Source organism: Schistocerca piceifrons, chromosome 3 (assembly GCF_021461385.2).
Source record: "Schistocerca piceifrons isolate TAMUIC-IGC-003096 chromosome 3, iqSchPice1.1, whole genome shotgun sequence".
Taxonomy (NCBI): domain Eukaryota; kingdom Metazoa; phylum Arthropoda; class Insecta; order Orthoptera; family Acrididae; genus Schistocerca; species Schistocerca piceifrons.
This window is the reverse complement of record NC_060140.1, coordinates 158,249,521-158,268,299: the sequence shown is the minus strand read 5'-3', so window position 1 is coordinate 158,268,299 and position 18,779 is coordinate 158,249,521. Positions and strand designations below refer to the sequence as shown.

The 18,779-nt window shown below is 43.7% G+C and overlaps 1 protein-coding gene across 1 annotated transcript in view; it reads right to left on the bottom strand.

The window, feature by feature from the left end:
- Window positions 1-18,779, bottom strand: part of LOC124788477 (carcinine transporter-like) — a 114,400-nt gene that overhangs the window by 52,492 nt on the left and 43,129 nt on the right. The window contains exon 5 of the mRNA XM_047255747.1: window positions 13,994-14,178. Coding sequence (XP_047111703.1) covers window positions 13,994-14,178 — 185 coding nt within the window. The remainder of the gene's footprint in view (window positions 1-13,993; window positions 14,179-18,779) is intronic.

Sequence of the window (18,779 nt, the reverse complement as noted above, 5' to 3'; positions counted from 1 at the left end):
GTCATAACTTTCATCTCCAGCTATCATGTGGACAGTTTGAATTGTGTAAAAAAATTTCTGGGTCGCTTGTGTGTACTTGACTGTCTTTTACACTAAAGATGAGAAGATGAAGGAGAGTTTGACCAGAATTTTTGTTTCTCATTTTCGGACTTTTATCTCATTATAAAATTTGCTATTTTCTGAATAAAATGATGATATATATCACTTGTAAACTCACATGGGAAGTATTTTATTTTATTTAAATATAATCTACACCGGTTGATAATGTTACAGTTTTTACCTGCATCACTTCAAGATCTAATAAAATTGGTAATTTTTTATGTAGAAAATTATTGATTTATAAAGGTCATAACCAGAAGAGGATGGGCACCAGGTTTAGGAAGCTGAAACAAAGTTTGAGAGACAAGAAACTTTCTGATGGTAAAACCATAAGAGGCAGGCTGACAAACAAAGTGACTGATGAACTACAGCTGTATTATTGGGTGGCCATTAGAAATAATACTGAGGATTTGTTGAAAATGAAGCAGGCAGTATGGGCTACCTTCCTCCACAGACTGTCAACTGATGAAAAACCAGTACACCACCTTTGCCCCCCTATACCTGATTCATGGCACAATTATGGCAATGCCTAGTACTCAGACAGTTCATACAGCAAAAAACATTCCATCACATCAGCAGTCAAGGATATCATAAAACCTATTTACAGAGACCTGGCATAACCTCAATTACTGAAGAATTGACTGCATGGTAAGACTCAAAATTCCAATGATTCGTTCAAGAATTTTATATGTACTCGTTTACCAAAATATGGTTTTATAGGAGTGAGGGTCACTGATGCTGTTATTTGCTTTTAATGATGGCAAAAGGGGTACTGTGAAAGTGCTACAGCATATGGGAGTTAATCCTGGAGCAAACTGCACCAGAGATCTGGTTCGCGTTGGTAACGCAGAGAATGCAGTACAGTGGGCCACTAAGGAGTACAGAAAGAAGAAAAAACTTGGAAAAAGATCAAGAGGAGATGTGCAGTATGGCGCATGGTGCTTCTGAGTGACTGAAAATAAAAAAAAAATGAAGTATATATTAAGCGAATTACAGTCTTCGGAAACTTTAGAAGCCGTTCCTGAAAATTTACATTCTCTGTTGCGTTTTTCCCTAAATGTCAGAAACCACTTCGACTATAGTACTCAAATTTTCAGGGCATCATATATATACTGAGTATACTGAACTAAAAGAAGAACTTAATATTACATATAATTAAAATAATTTACAATAACGTACAAAAAAGTATACAAAATTTTAACCGTGTAATTTCCGAATGCAGTGGCTGAAATGCAATTGTTGTAGTTCACTAGACTCAAAACATACTGTTTAACTTCCTGTAAAAGTTTCAATTCAGTGGCTACAGTGGTTCCTGAAATGCAGGGAAGCCAAGTCACTAAATTTAACATTGTCAGGATAGGGTGCTCCAACTCACCTTAATTTTCTTAGTACCAGTGTCAGCAAGATAGATGTAATTCTCATCTCTTAAATATCATTATTATTTTACACAGGGGTGATAAAAGTCACGAGATACCTCCTAATAATGTGTTAGACTTCCTTTTCCCGACGTAGGGCAGCAGATCAACGTGTCAGCTCGTTGGAAATCCCATGCAGAAATTTTGAGCAATGTTGTCATTATAGCCGTCCATAATTGCAAAGATGTTCTCGGTGCAGGATTTTGTGCACAAAGTCACTTCCATATTATGTCCCACAATGTTCGATGCGATTCATGTCGAGTGATCTGGGTGGAAATATAATTTGCTCTAATTATCCAGAATCTTGTTCAAACCAATCACGAACAATTTATGACCGGTGACAAGGATGAGTAGAAAACTCCGTCGTTGTTTGGGAACATGAAGTCTATGAATAGCAGCAGATGCTGTGCAAGTATCCAAACTTAATCATTTACGGGAAATGATAGGTTCACTTGGACGAAAGGATTCAGTAAATCTCATATAAACAGAGCCCTCAGCATTATGAAGCCACAAGCAGGTTGCACAAGGCCTTGTTGACATACTGGGTCAGTGGCTTCGTGGGCTCTGCGTCAAACTCGAGCCCTATCATCAGCTCCTACGAACCGAAATCGGGACTCATCTGACCAGGCTACAATTTTCTTGTCGACTTGGGTCCAACTGACAAGGTCACAAGCCCAGGAAAGGCGCTGCAGGTGATGTGGTGGTGTTAGCAAAGGCACTCTTGACAGTCGTCTGCTGCCATAGCCCATTAACGATAGATTTCGCCAAACTCACCTAACGAATAAGTTCGTTCCACGGCCCAGATCGATTTCAGAGTTTCTTCCACACAGTTTTGCTTCCCCTTTACCAGTGACAGCTCTACGCAAACGCTGCTGCTCTCTGTCGATAGGTGAACATCGTCAGCCATTGCATTGTAGGTGGTGAGAGACAGTGCCTGAAATTTGAAATTCTCGACACACTCTTGACAATGTAGACCACGGAATATTGAATTCCCTAGCAAGTTGTGATATGTGATCCGAAATGTTATGTCCCATGCGTCTAGCTCCAACTACCATTCCATGTTCAGAGTCTGTTAACTCCCGTCGTGCGACTGTAATTCCGTCGGAAAGCTTTGCATATGAATCACGTGAGTACTCCAAATGACACATCAAGAAATGCACAGCATTTTTATACCTTGTATACGCGATGCTACCGCCACCTCTATATGTACATTTCGTTATACTGTAACTCACCTCACTGTATTCCTATATATTTTCCAGTGTCTATTCTTCATTCCCAGCATATGCAACTGTGTCTTATGTAGAACGAGCTATGGCGTTGTCTGAGAGCAAAAACTGCTGAGACAGCAAACCGCGCAACTATGTTTTGACAGTCTGAAACCAACGTGCCACGAGATTTCCATAGTACGCACTTGTGATGGTGTGCCCCTTACAAGCATAATCTGTTACCATTAGATCATGACATTCCCAAAAACACACAACGTTACTTTATGGCGCGTACACTCGAGGCCAGTGAAGGCCAACAAACGACAGACCCAGGATTCTGCAGAATGTGAATTGCTAGTGGACTGGCTTTCGGCTTCTCATCCTCACCAAATCAATGTCTTGGGGTCAAGGATTCAGCCGTGTAGAATCGCAGATGGCTCAGATAACTTGTCGACATAGCTCCCGTTTTGTTATTGTTACAAAGCAGCGTTTTCAATTAAATTTCACCTGCCGGTGTTATGAGGGAATACTAAGCTATAGCAGTCGTTGCATGCGCGGCATTTATTTTACTGCAAGAAGATGATCACCAGAAGAAACGACACTGGTGGACGAGCTCTCTTTTAAAAAGTAGGGAGCAGTGTGGTGGGTCAAAATTAATGTCTACCTGAGCGCCGATTCGTAATTGGGCCATTTCATAACTTTTTTTCCGGCGGGAAGCTACAGATTTCGAATTGTGATTGGATTGTCTAGATCCTAAAATTTCCAAAAGTGACACCTGTTTTAGGAGAGATGCACCTGGTGCACAAACGTTAATGGCCACACCAAGTTTTGTTTCTTTCTCTTTGTCGTTCAAGGCAAAAAAAAAGTCAATAAAAACAGAATGTTCTTTTTAACGTCCTATATACACTCCTGGAAATGGAAAAAAGAACACATTGACACCGGTGTGTCAGACCCACCATACTTGATCCGGACACTGCGAGAGGGCTGTACAAGCAATGATCACATGCACGGCACAGCGGACACACCAGGAACCGCGGTGTTGGCCGTCGAATGGCGCTAGCTGCGCAGCATTTGTGCACCGCCGCCGTCAGTGTCAGCCAGTTTGCCGTGGCATACGGAGCTCCATCGCAGTCTTTAACACTGGTAGCATGCCGCGACAGCGTGGACGTGAACCGTATGTGCAGTTGACGGACTTTGAGCGAGGGCGTATAGTGGGCATGCGGGAGGCCGGGTGGACGTACCACCGAATTGCTCAACACGTGGGGCGTGAGGTCTCCACAGTACATCGATGTTGTCGCCAGTGGTCGGCGGAAGGTGCACGTGCCCGTCGACCTGGGACTGGACCGCAGCGACGCACGGATGCACGCCAAGACCGTAGGATCCTACGCAGTGCCGTAGGGGACCGCACCGCCACTTCCCAGCAAATTAGGGACACTGTTGCTCCTGGGGTATCGGCGAGGACCATTCGCAACCGTCTCCATGAACCTTGGCTACGGTCCCGCACACCGTTAGGCCGTCTTCCGCTCACGCCCCAACATCGTGCAGCCCGCCTCCAGTGGTGTCGCGACAGGCGTGAATGGAGGGACGAATGGAGACGTGTCGTCTTCAGCGATGAGAGTCGCTTCTGCCTTGGTGCCAATGATGGTCGTATGCGTGTTTGGCGCCGTGCAGGTGAGCGCCACAATCAGGACTGCATACGACCGAGGCACACAGGGCCAACACCCGGCATCATGGTGTGGGGAGCGATCTCCTACACTGGCCATACACCACTGGTGATCGTCGAGGGGACACTGAATAGTGCACGGTACATCCAAACCGTCATCGAACCCATCGTTCTACCATTCCTAGACCGGCAAGGGAACTTGCTGTTCCAACAGGACAATGCACGTCCGCATGTATCCCGTGCCAGCCAACGTGCTCTAGAAGGTGTAAATCAACTACCCTGGCCAGCAAGATCTCCGGATCTGTCCCCCATTGAGCATGTTTGGGACTGGATGAAGCGTCGTCTCACGCGGTCTGCACGTCCAGCACGAACGCTGGTCCAACTGAGGCGCCAGGTGGAAATGGCATGGCAAGCCGTTCCACAGGACTACATCCAGCATCTCTACGATCGTCTCCATGGGAGAATAGCAGCCTGCATTGCTGCGAAAGGTGGATATACACTGTACTATTGCCGACATTGTGCGAGCTCTGTTGCCTGTGTCTATGTGCCTGTGGTTCTGTCAGTGTGATCATGTGATGTATCTGACCCCAGGAATGTGTCAATAAAGTTTCCCCTTCCTGGGACAATGAATTCACGGTGTTCTTATTTCAATTTCCAGGAGTGTATTTCTTTCTTACAGATCATTTGCTCCCCTCAAAACGTTCAATATTTTCGATTTCTTTTAATAATAACTGTTCGTAGGGCCCATTTACGTGACAGTTCACAATAAAACTCTATTAGTTTTAACGCTCTCTCCATATTCCAGGCCATACTTCATTAATTTTGAACACACGGTACGTACACTCTTAGCCGTAGCCGGCATTGCCTTCACAGTAAACAGAAACGCTTTAAATAAAGCTTTTCAGGACAGGCACAAATCGAACTGAATATGTTTTATTGGGCAATTTCGCTCTGTAATTTAACAGTCAACTACTGTAGCTTGACACATAAATTGTAGAGTTTATGATGATTCTCTTGTCAAATTAAAGAGCCAAATCGTGGAATAAATAATATTAAGTGCATAGAGCCGAACATGGCTCGTGTTCCCTCCAATTATGCATTTTACACCCTGTTTCTAACGTACTTCCACCTCACTACGTTTATTTAAATAACCCCATCACTGAGTTGTTGATTTGCCTGACCGTGAGCGGCGTTAGCAGCGTGTAACGATATATCCTCTCTCGTGGTATCTTTGCTTGACTTCCCGGTCTTTGCTGTCGTAGGGGAGTTCGTCGCGAGTTCGGGTCTGCCAGTCGGTTGGGGACGCGTCGGGAGCCCAGTCCGAACCTGCCAGTCGGGGAGTTGTAATGCGGCACTAGTGTAGTCGGGTTGGAGCAGTGAGCTCTACATCGACATGGCTCGCCCGTCCATTGCCGCTACACACCACTTGAGCCGTGCCACGGCCTTGGTGGATCGTCGGTCGGTCGTCCAACCGGACGACACGTTTTGGCTCGCCGATCGTTCATGAGTCGGCTGTATGTGTACATCGACTCCCGATTTGTCTTAATTACTGTTGTGTATCGTTCAGCTCTTCATGCAAGTGTTTGTCAGGTTGTGTGTGTAGTTGGCGTTATGTATACTAACAACGACTTTAAATGTTGTCGGAATTCTGAGTGGAGTCGGTCAGTTGTTGCGAACGAGGGAATTTATCTCCGCGCGATGCAGCCGCCTGGGGCCGTTGGCAGCCCTTGCGCAGTGTCAGAGCGTGTGTGGAGCTGTCCGATCGCTACGAGCTTCGTGGTACACCGACCCAGGACGTCAAAGTTGAGTAGTGGTTTCAATTTCCCAAGCCACGTCTATTCATGTTGTGGTTGCTCGGTGGTTTGCTGTTGGGGAGATTTTTCGGTGAGCAATACTGAATGGTTCTACTGCTGAGATTTAGCCGCCATGCGGAGCAATTAACTATTCTGGTCGACTATGATTTAAGTGCACCAGTGGAATTTTCTGTCTTGTGGCCGTTAGTGTAGGCCTACTGGTTACCTACCATGGGCGCTGACTTAAGTTCTGGCAGTGTTCTTTTGAGGCAAGTTAACTATTACCCCCTTTAAAATTCAAGTGTACCAGCGGAATTCTCTGCCTAGTGGCCGTTGGTGTTCCGGTTACCTGCCCTGGCCACTAACGTAATTTCAGGCAGCGTTCTTTCGTCACCAGTTGTCGCTGTCCAACATGGTGTGTAATTTTGACAGCTAATACACACTCCATTGTGGATTTTCACGTTTGTGACATTGCCGGTTTGAGTTCTCATGTAATGATTGACGGGAAGCAACTCGTGTCGGTCGGTCTGTGGCCATCCCCTGGGTTGGTTCCGACGCATCAAGTATAGTTGGGCTCACCATCTGTCTCACCTAAGTGAACGGGGGCTGACCGACCTCCCTGGAAGCCTTGTGAGTGCCACCGGTGTTTAATTATTTGTTGTCAGCTATTTTTAATTTTAGGCTTATGGTTATCTGCTTGTTTTCTTAAAATTTTGCAAAATTAATTTTTAAATTTATCTTTCACGCTTAAACACTGCGGCCTTCTGCCTTAAGGGTCCATTGTAATATTTTCAGAAGTTTTGGAATTTAATTGGGGCCCTCAACCATTTGTATTGCATTTGGCGTATGTTATTTTTTTGAATTATTTTATTGCTATCTTAACTGGATTTTTACCTTGTTAAGATTTCTTTTTGGAGGCCTTCAGCCGTAAAAGAGTTGCATTCGGCAAAGACTCGGCCATGTGCCGATTTGGTTGTAAAACTTATTGAATTACAATAAATTACAATTAGAAGCAGAAACTGACCTCAACCCTTGGCCCTTTCCACAATCCTATTACCTGCTCTGCCCAGCGGGTTCAGCGAGCGGTATCACTGTGTGGAAGCGTGCTGGGCCCATAACCCAGAGGTCTGTGGATCGAAACCACGCTCTGCTATCAACCAAGGCGTTCAACCCACGTCCCATTACTGCCTAATGAGCAAATTACTAATGAAAGAAATGTCAGACTAATGCATGCTTGGGGTGAGGGGTTTCTATCACACAGAATGCAGGATGTCACTTTCAACGGAGATAAAGTTTATTTTTCAAAACTAACATTAGTCCTACGGCAATGCAATGTTCAGGACCACAATTTTTCTTAAAATATGTAATAACGTGTTGGATAACTTTAGAATTACCGTGGGGCTTGTACAGAGAACACAGAAAATTGTAGCGGAACGTAAGAACTGCAAAGCATCGACGCTTGAGGTCGAGGCTAGAATTTAGCCCTAAAAAAAAAAAAAATTAACGTACTGTATGCAAATAGACAGAAATTGCTTTTACTGCATGACTGCGTGATTGCGGAACAACATCCGGCAGCAGTCACATCTATAAGCTTTCTAGGAGGATATGGACGGAATGATCTCTGGTGGAACGGCCACATGTAATTAATAGCAGGTAAGTCAGACGCAACACTGAAATTCTTTGGAATAATCGTCAGGAAATGTAGTTCACCTATGACGGAAATAGCTTACAAAAATTTATTTCGACTAATAGCTGAATGTTTCTGACAATGTAGGATCCGTTCCAGGAGTCATGGATAAAGGAAATACAGAAGTTCCAAAGATGAGCAGTGCAGTTCGCTATAGGTTCATTTGGGAAGCGCGTTTCATTACACACTCTTTACTATTTGCAAAATCGTCACAGAGATGTCCATCCAACTCCACTCGCAGACGTTTCAAGAGGTTTACTATTGAAGTTCCGTTAGTGTTCTTCCCTAGGCAAACCAACTAATACACACATCTAAAATAGTTTTGCACCATCCCGGTTCCCAGAACTCCAGACGATAGACGTTATACTGTTACAAAGAAACAGTCTCTTTGACTGTTCATAGATGTCACTAAACCCACCCAAAGATGTAAACAACTTTGCATGAGCAGCGTCTAATAAGACGGAGGGGGTCCGACAGCCGATCGTTTCCACTCATTCCACTAGGAAGGAGGTACACGGCTAGTGTTATCCGTAGTTCAATTATACCTAGACGGTCAATACCGCAGTTTGATCGCGCCCGCGTTGTTACTTTGTGCCAGGAGGGGCTCTCAACAAGGAAAGTGTCCAGGTGTCTCGGAGTGAACCAAAGCGATGTTGTTCGGACATTCAGGAGATAGAGAGAGATAGGAACTGTCGATGACATGCCTCGCTCTGGCCGCCCAAGGGCTGCTACTACAGTGGTTGACCGCTGCCTACGGATTATGGCTCGGAAGAACCCTGACAGCAACGCCACCATATTGAATAATGCTTTTCGTGCAGCGCAGGACGTCGTGTTACTACTCAAACTGTGCACAATAGGCTGTATGATACGCAACGTCACTTCCGACGCCCATGGCGAGGTCCATCTTTGCAACCACGACACCATGCAGCGCGGTACAGATTGGCCCAACATCATGCCGAATGGACAGCTCCGTATTGGCATTATGTTTCTTCACCGATGAGTATCGCATATGCCTTCAACCAGACAATCGTCGGAGACGTGTTTGGAGGCATCTCGGTCAGGCTGAACGTCTTAGACACACCGTCTAGCGAGTGCAGCAAGGTGGAGGTTCCCTGCTGTTTTGGTGTGGCACTGTGTGGGGTCGACGCACACCGCTGGTAGTCATGAGAGGCGCCGTAACGGTTGTACGATACGTTAATGCCATCCTCCGACCCATAGTGTAACGATATCGGAAGCATATTGGCGAGGCATTCGTCTTCATGGAGGACAGTTCGCGCCCCTCCCCCCCCCTCACCCCCACCTCCCTCCGCGCACATCTTGTGAATGACTTCCTTCAGGAGAACGACATCACTCGACTAGAGTGGCCAGCGTGATCTCCAGACATGAACCATATGGAACATGAATAGAATAGATTGAAATGGGCTGTTTATGAACGACGTGACCCACCAACCACTCTGAGGGACCTACGCCGAATCGCCGTTGAGGAACGGGGCAATCTGTGCCAAAAGTGCCTTCCTGAACTTGTGGATAGTATGCCACGATGGATACAGACAAGCATCAATGCAAGAGGACGTGCTACTGGGTATTAGAGGTACCGGTGTGTACAGCAATGTGGACCACCACCTCTGAAGGTCTAGCTGTATTGTGGTACAACATGCACTGTATGGTTTTCATGAGCAATAAAAAGAGGGAAAATGATGTTTATGTTGATCTCTGTTCCAATTCTCTATACAAGTTCCGGAACCCTCGGAACCGAGGTAACGTAAAAGGTTTTTTGGTATGTGTGTATTGCCCCTCGCCAAAAGCCTTAAAGACAAAACTGAAATTATTTCAGTCGACAAGAGAATAGCGTCTTTGATTGGTCATCAAAATGCCCTGTATTCCGCGTTCGACAACCACCACCCCTTCAATTTTGATTAATAATCAGCACTGGCGACCGAAGACTCCCGGCATATGAACTCATCCTCATTCTGCTAATGGTTTTCTCAAAGAGGACGGTGGAGCATACAGAGGTTTAGGGGAACTATCTTCTCCGTGGGATAGGAAACTGCACCTACAGGGCAGAAGAGTCATCAATGATCAACGGCATGACGACGCAAAACTGCAATTGAAACCACTGCCTTAAAGACATATAGCGTGTATCCAGAGGCATGAGGCCTGTAAATGAAAAAGTGTACTGATGATACCTCCATTGGCAAACGACTCCAGAATAGTCCCTCATTCGGATCTCCGGGAGGAGACGTCCAAGGGAGAGGTGACCATGAGAAAATATTGAATAACCAACGAAGGGATAGGGTTCTACGAGACGGGGTGTGGAGCGTCGGAAGTTTGAACGGGTTAGGGAAGCTAGAAAATCTGAAAAGGCAAATGCAAATTCTTAATCTAGACATTGTAGCGGTCAGTGAAGTGACGTGGGAAGACGGCAAGGATTTCTGGTGAGATGAGTATAGGGTAATATGGACAGCAGCAGAAAATGGTATAACGAGAGTAGGGTTCGTTATGAATAGGAAGGTAGGACAGAGAGTGTGTTACTGTGAACAATTCAGTTATAGGGTTGTTCTTATCAGAATAGACAGCAAACCAATACCGACAACGATAGTTCAGGTATACATGGCGACGTCGCAATCTGAAGATGAAGAGATGGATAAAGTGTATGAGGATAATGAAACCGTAATACAGTTTGTAAAGAGAGATGAAAATCTAATAGTCATGGGAGACTGGAATGCGTTTGTAGGGGAAGAAGTAGAAGAAAAGGTTACAGGAGAATATGGGCATGAGACAAGGAATGAGGGAGGAGAAAGACTAATTGAGTTCTGTAATAAATATCTACTAGTAATAGTGAATACTGTGTTCAACAACCTTAAGAAAAGGTGTTATGCATGGGAAAAGCCGGCTGATACGGTTAGATTTCAGATAGAGTATATCATGGTCAACACTTGACTCGCATTCGGGAGGACGACGGTTCAATCCCTCGTCCGGCCATCCTGATTTAGTTTTTCAGTGATTTCCCTAAATCGCTCCAGGCAAATGACTTCCTTTGTAAGGACATGGCCGACTTCCTTCCCTAATCCGATGAGACCGATGACCTCGCTATTCCGTATCTTCCGCCAAACAGCAAAACCCAACATCATGGTCAGACAGAGATTCCGAAATCAGATACCTTATGGTATGGCGTACCCAGGTGTTGACATAGACTCAGATCACAATATAGTAGTGACAAAGAGTAGGCTGAAGTTTGATAGATTAGTCAGGAAGAATCAGTACGCAAGGAAAAGAGATACAGAAGGACTAAACACTGACGTGATACGCTTTAAATTAGCTAAGGATATAGATACATCAATAAGGAACTGTTCAGCAGTCAGTGCAGTTGAAGAGGAATTAACATCTCTAAATCTGCCATCACAGAAGTTGGAAAGGATAACATGTGTGCAAACAAGTCGATGAAAGAAGAAAGTAAAGAATTGTTCAGGGAAATTCAGGAATACAAGTCGCTGAGGAATGAAAAAAGAAGGAAGTGCAGGGAATCTAAGCGAAATGACTATATGAGAGATGTGACTGAGCATACAGAAAAGCATATAGTAAAGGCCAAACAAATATCGGTGAAATTAAAACGAAGGGTGCTAACGTTAAGATTGCTACGGGAATTCCACTGTTGATTGCAAAGGTGAGAGGGCATGGGTGGAAAGAGTACATTGAAGGTCTCTGTGATGGGGAAGATTTTTGTGATGTGATAGAAGAAGAAACAGAATTCGATTTAGAAGAGATAGAGGATCCAGTATTGGAATCAGAATTTAAAAGAGATGGGATGATTTACGATCAAATAAGACAGAAGGGATAGATAGTATTCCGTGAGAATTTCTAAAATCATTGGGTAAAATGGCAACAAAACAATTTTTCACGTAGGTATGTAGAATGTATGACACTGGCGACATACCATGTGACTTATGGAAAACATCATACCTACATTCTCGATACTGCAAGAGCTGACAAGAGCCACAATTATCGCTCTATCAGCTTAACACCTCATGCACCCAAGATGCTAACAAAAATAATACACAGAAGGATAGAGAAGAAAACTTAAGGTTGGTTAAATGACCATCAGTTTCACTTCAGGTAAGGTAAAGGCAGCAGAGATGCGGTTCTGGTGTCGCCGTTGATAATGGAAGCAACATTAAAGACAAACCAAGTCATGTTCATAGGATTTGTCCACATGAAAAAGCATTCGACAACGTAATATGGTGCAAGATGTTCGGAATTCTGAAAAATATAGGAGTAAGCTATAGGGAGAGACAGGTAATATACAATATGTGCAAGACCCAAAACGGAATAACAAGAGTGGACAACCGAGAACGATGTGCTCGGATTAAAAAGGGTGTAAGAAAACGATGTGGTCTTTCGTCCCTACTGTTCAGTCTGTACATCGAAGAAGCAATGATGGAAATAAAAGAAAGGTTGAGGAGTTTAAAATCAAAAATAAAGTTGAAAGGATATCAATGATACGATTGCCTGACGTCTCTGGAATCAGTGGTGAATGTGAAGAGGAATTGCATGATCCGCTGAATGGAATGAGCTGTCTAATGGGTACAGAATAAGGATTGAAAGTAAATACAAGAAAGACATAAGCAATGAGAGGTAGTAGATATGAGAACATGTGGAAACTTAGCATCAGGGTTGATGATCACGGATTAGATGAAGTGACGGAATTCTGCTACCTAGGCAGAAAAATAACCAATTACAGAGGGAGTAAGAAGGACATCAGAAGCAGAATAGCAATGGAGAAAACGGCATTCCCAGTCTAGAGTGTTTACTATTATCAAACACAGGTTTGAGGGAATATTCTGAGAATGTGGTTTGGAGTACGGTATTGTGTGGTAGTGAAATATAGACCGTGGAAAAACCGAACAGAAGAGAATCGATGTTGTGCTACAGACAAATGTTGAAAACTAAGTGGACTGATAAGGTAAGAAATGAGGAGATTTGGAGCAGAATCGGAAAGGAAGGGAATCTGAGGAAAACACTGACAAGGAGAAGAGATAGAATGATGAGATATCTGTTAAGACATGTGAGAATATCTTCAATGGCACTAGAGGCGGCTGTATAGGGGGAAAACTGTAGACGAAGGCAGAGATAGGGACACATCCTGCAAATAAATGAGGACGTGGGTTGCAACTGCTATTCTGACATGAAGATCCTGTCAAGAGGAGAATGTTCGTGGCGGGCCGCCTTAACCGGTCGTGAGTCTGCTGGCTGAAAAAATAAGGGGGCAGACGTGATCAGCAATCATTCTTCCCGCAAAGTATCCGTGACTAAAACAGAAGGTTGGAAATTGACAGCCTAAACTACACACACAAAGGTGGTTGCGCAGTACAGATGTAGACGTGTCTTACTTCTTGTCTGGTTATGTTCGCTCACAAATGGCAGTCTTATTTGTTTACACTACTTAATCTGGTGAGGAAAACATTTCGGGTAGATTACATCTGACAACGGCATATGTCTGCACCGCGATGTGTATCACGTTTACCATGTGCTGAGGGAAGTTGTGTTGCGCTTGAGACAGGCTCCAAAGCTGAAATTACGGTAGACATTAAAATTTTATTACCCTGAAATGCAGGGAATGTTCGCACAGAGAAACTTAAGAATGACTTCGGTCCGAAAGAAATAAAGGGCGGTTCTTAATTGTTGATGTAGCTCCCCATTCATGTCGATGTACTTAAGTTCAGTATGTTCAGTTGTCCCTCATTCTCTCTTCATTTCACGATGACATTAAAGCAAACAAAGCAAGCTGGTGTAACATTACTCTCTTAGCAATCTCCAAATTACATTAAAAGTGATTGTTCGATGCATGAACTGAACACTTCCATGGAGCTCTCTGTTGCACATTTTGCAAATTGTGACAAGTAGAATTGTGTGGTTTCATCGAAACACCTCGTAATATTTTATTCTGGCTCAATTTTAGGGAAACTGATTACACGTACCGTATTACTTTCCACTACAATGAATTTGTGTTAGCGGCTCAACCTCTGTTTAAACAGCAAGACGAGAAAACTGTCAACGATACCCCTGTGACGTTCTGCATTTACAATGATTCGTCAAATGAGTTCTTTGGCCGCCTTTCTCCCGTCCTCACATACCTTGCAGTGATGAGCAGCACCGTATTCTTGAAGACGTTCCAGCTGGAGAAGAGGCTGAGGAAGTCCTTCCTATCTTTCTGGGCCTTGGCCACGGTCCACATCACCCGTGGAGCGAACGGAGGCAGCTGTCCGCCGTTGGTGGTGGCGATGCGGCGCAGCAGCCTCAGGGATCCTCCTGGCGACCTCTACACGCCAGCCACCGCGGTGATTCCGGGAACCACCTGCGAGCACCAGAGTCAGTCACCTGAAAATTGTTTCCATGAAATAGATCGTAAAGCCTTAGTCTTACGTTTGCGAAAGAAGTTGTGGGTACAGTCGGTGACATGGAATAGGAGGTAACTCATAGTGACACTCTCAGCAGTCATCCCTATCGATGAGTTCTCATATTATTTTACAGTAGAAGCTATAATTCTATCACCTTACCGTCCATCATACCAGTATATCTCTGCTGAACAACATCTGTTTCGTTAGACTCAAACCAATGGTACACACGTTGCTACGATAAGGACATAAGATACAATGATTGCAATACCATGAAGGAGACGTGTGACATAAATGAAAGTGGGTTGGTGCGTTTCTACATCTGAAAACAGATGTCTACTCTAATTTTACATCAGTCACGTAATAGCGGTGCTACTAGTGCCACTACGAGGATGAAAATACACAATATAACGGTCGTGAGCGTTAATTAGCTTTGAGACAGGACTATGAGTAGATGATAGTCAAAAATGCCCTTAGGGCGACAAAGATGACGTTATCAACATCCCACTGACCTTTAACGATGTCACGTAATAGGACTACGGAGCACTAGACTTTCCTTTTGCGATACTGCAGAAAGACTTAAGAGGACTGTAGTCATTGTACTTGATTGCTGGCCGCGGAACTTACGATAATGTAAGGTCTGGAGGAGACCGGGTTTGGTACAGTCACGTGGCGCTACCGAGAGCCCCGAATTTCGTTTTCGGTGGGGACTCTGGAGCATCGTACTGCAACATCAGCAGCGATTTGACCAGCAGTTGGCACCACAGTGACACAAGAAACTGTTACATATCGCTTACTTCAAGGACAGCTTCAAGACAGATGCCTTGTGACGTGCATTCCACTGACGCCAAGTCACCGCCATCTGCGACCTAAGTGGTATAAAGCAAAAGAACGATCTCATTTGAGGCAGGGTAGAGGGCTGTAATGTTTTCTGATTAAACATCTTTTGCCTTGGTTCTAGTGAGGGACGTCAATTAATCACAAGGATGCCAGTTGATGGCGTGCAACCAACCCGACTGCATGCTGGGCACACTGGACTACACGTGGCATTATGGCCTGAGGTGCTATTTAGTATGGCAGCAGGAGCAGTCTTCTAGTTATCTCACGCAACTTGACTGCTAATCTGTGTGCAAGTTTGGTGACTGCACTTGTTCTGCTGCCATTCGTTAAAAGCAATCCAGGCGGTGTTCCCCAACAATATAATGCTCACCTGTATACTACCGTTGTAACCCATCATCTTTCTACACGTTACTTGGTGTGTCGACTAACATATCTGCCTCCAGTAGAGCACATATGGGGCATCGTCGAATAACAACTCTAGCGCCATCCACGATCAGCATCAACAGTCTCTGTATTGATCGATCATATGCAACGGGCATGGATCTCCACCCCACAAACTGACATCTGGTAACCGTAGAAGGCAATGCATGCGCGTTTCTTTTCTTGCATTAAACATTCTGGCTGTTAAACCGTTTTTTAACGTACCAAAATTTCACATTTGCAATAGGTTATCGCGCTTGCGTTAATTGTGATGTGGAATGTTAATCCCTTAAATAAGGTAACTAGAAAAATGTATTCGTGATATTTTATTACCCTACGTAACCACTTTTTTGTTTGCAATTTTTTCCGTTCCTCTAATTTAGAATGGCCTCTTCAACTGCTGAGCTAACACGTATCGCTAATTCAAAATGTATGTGTTACACTGCAATTCAAGTCACCGCATTGTTCTGTCACACAACTTTTACACATCTACATCTACATACATAATCTTTAAGCCACCAGATTATGCATGGCGGAGGGTGCGTTGTACCACTCCTAATCATTAGCTTTCATGTTCCACTCGCAAGCGACTGTCCATAAACTTCCTTTGTGAAGACAAGATATCGGTAATGAGGGTTCATTATCCCCCGCTCATAAGGGAAACTGGAGAAAGTACGAATGGTATAGACCGCCGTTTTCCCTCGCAACATTTGCAAGTGAAACAGCGAAGGGACTGACTGGGAGTGGTACTGGGTACCCTCTGCCCTGCACCGTGTGCTAGCTTTCAGATGATGCATCTAGATGTAGACGAACAGAGGAAGTGTGAGAGAGCAATTGTACCAATAAGGAATGTTGTAGTTCTGCCAATAAATTAGCGAATACTGAATATGGTACAGCGGAAGAAAAATATTACAATTTTTTGATACTGTTTGAACGAAGACAAAAACTTAAGCTTCCCAACAAATCTCCTAAATTCACTCAAAACTTCCAGAGCGCCCTTGTAAAAAAATTCTGTACAACCTGACACAACCGACAAATAGTACCCGGAAAAGTATAAGGATAGTCAGTAGCCACAACACGAATTGACCTTGATTTAACTGCCGTGCCATTCAGCATTAAAAGCCGGCCGTGGTGGCCGTGCGGCTCTAGGCGCTTCAGCCCGGAACCACGAAACTGCTACGGTCGCAGGTTCGAATCCTGCCTCGGGCATGGATGTGTGTGATGTCCTTCGGTTAGTTAGGTTTAAGTAGTTCTAAGTTCTAGGGGACTAATGACCTCAGATGTTAAGTCCGATAGTGCTCAGAGCCATTTGAACCATCAGCATTAAATGGTGTTATATTCCGATGTCATCAACAAATATCAAGGTAAAACTTTCCATTGTTGCGAAGTAAATTAAAAAGCATAGTGTTCTCGCATGGACAACTATACGCAGCGTGTTCATGTGATGGACAATCGTAAAAATTATTCATCTGTTCTCCAGAAAGGAAAATACGAAGTATCGTTTATAAGAACACACAATGAATATGTTTGGTGCTATTCGAATGAAATTAATGTCACATTCTTTCGCGACAAAGAAAAGAAATGGAAGAAATTACAGAGCGCGACAGATCCTTTTGGGCTAAAATTTTCCTGAATGATTTCTGTGTTGCCATTGTCAAACACACCTGTTGAAAATAGCGAAAACTACGAAATCAAATATTTTCTAACGTTAACAGCCATCTCTGTATTCCATACTGCTATATACGCCTCGGTGTATTCAAAATAGTAGTTTCTTTTTTTCTTTCGTCGCTAGAAAGATATCAAGGGCACTACATGTTTTCTGTAGGACATATACAGGGACAAATAACACTTTAGTAATGCTGTTAATAATTAATGAGACATAAGAGATGTATATGATGAAACCTTGAAGTTTCGTAACGGAATGTGATACTGCAAATATATAATCCTTACTATAAAGCGTATTTAGAATACACTGGTATCCTTAATATTTCTGCGGTTCATATTACCTGAAAAATAAAATCAGTGCGAAGAAAAGCGCTGCAGTACAATACATAGAGTAGTTCCAGTTGCTCAGACCCCAACCTAAGAAGCCAGCTGCCATAACGCCAGCCCCCAAGCAACAGCTAGAGAAATAGTTCAGGGTCGTGCGATGTCTGATGTCTGTCAGTTCCAAACCTGGAACACAAAGAAACAACATGGAATTTTATTTGAATTTACTGTCATGTAATGAAGTGTTAGCATCCGAAAACCAAACGGTTTTCACAAATCATATATTTACATCTAAATCTATATCCATTCTCCACAAGTCATCTTACAGTGTCTGGCCGATAGGGATGGAGAGGGGGGGGGGGGGGGCGAGGAGTGAGGAGGAAAGATGACTTCGTGTTCCACAGCACTCCCCATTCTCTTCTGAATGTTGTGAGGGATGCAAAATACTTTCTTTGCCTACAGGTTCGCTAGTTATATGTAGGAAGACGCAATATAGTAGTTGACCATTCAAGGGACGTATACACTCTGAACTGTAACAGTGAACTGTTAGCTGTTGGGTATAAACTTTCCTGTGTCGTCTAACACCGTAGTTGGATATCTGCGTGATGCGTTTGTGCTTACTAAACGAACATATGACGAAAGGCGCAGCTCTTCTTTATATCGTCTGTATTCACTCTATCACTGCTGTCTGGTAACTGTCCAAGACAGAGGAGCAAAACTTAGGTATATGTGGAACAAGGGCTTTTCAAGCAGTCTCCATCATATTCAGCTATTCACTGAAATTCTGTTTGGCATCAACCTTTCAAGTGGTTAGTTTTATTGTATTTTTACCTTATTTATTTAACGTGATCTGATTTGGGCCATCAGGATATCACAAATGCAATATCATTTTTATGTCATAGTTACCAAAGAACTGTTATATAATAAATAGTATTAAAATTACGTGAATGTCTATAGTGTCAATATGTGTAAACAATAAAGTTAATACTGGTAGTACGTCTACTACGGGTGCTGCTGCCACTAACAGTGATAATAATAATGAAAAGCATAATAATAGTAGTAATAACAACAACAATAATGACAATAGTAGCAGTAATGTTAGTGGATGATACTAGAATCGTCTGTAGTTGGTCTGCGGAATGTAACATTTAGGAGAGTGCACCTCCTAAGAATACTGGGACATGAGGAAGATAAAGTTGCAAAGTAGGAAGTACAGGGGTCGGTGGTAATCGTTATTGTTGCTTTAATAGCTATGTCATTAGCTGTCTTCTGAAAG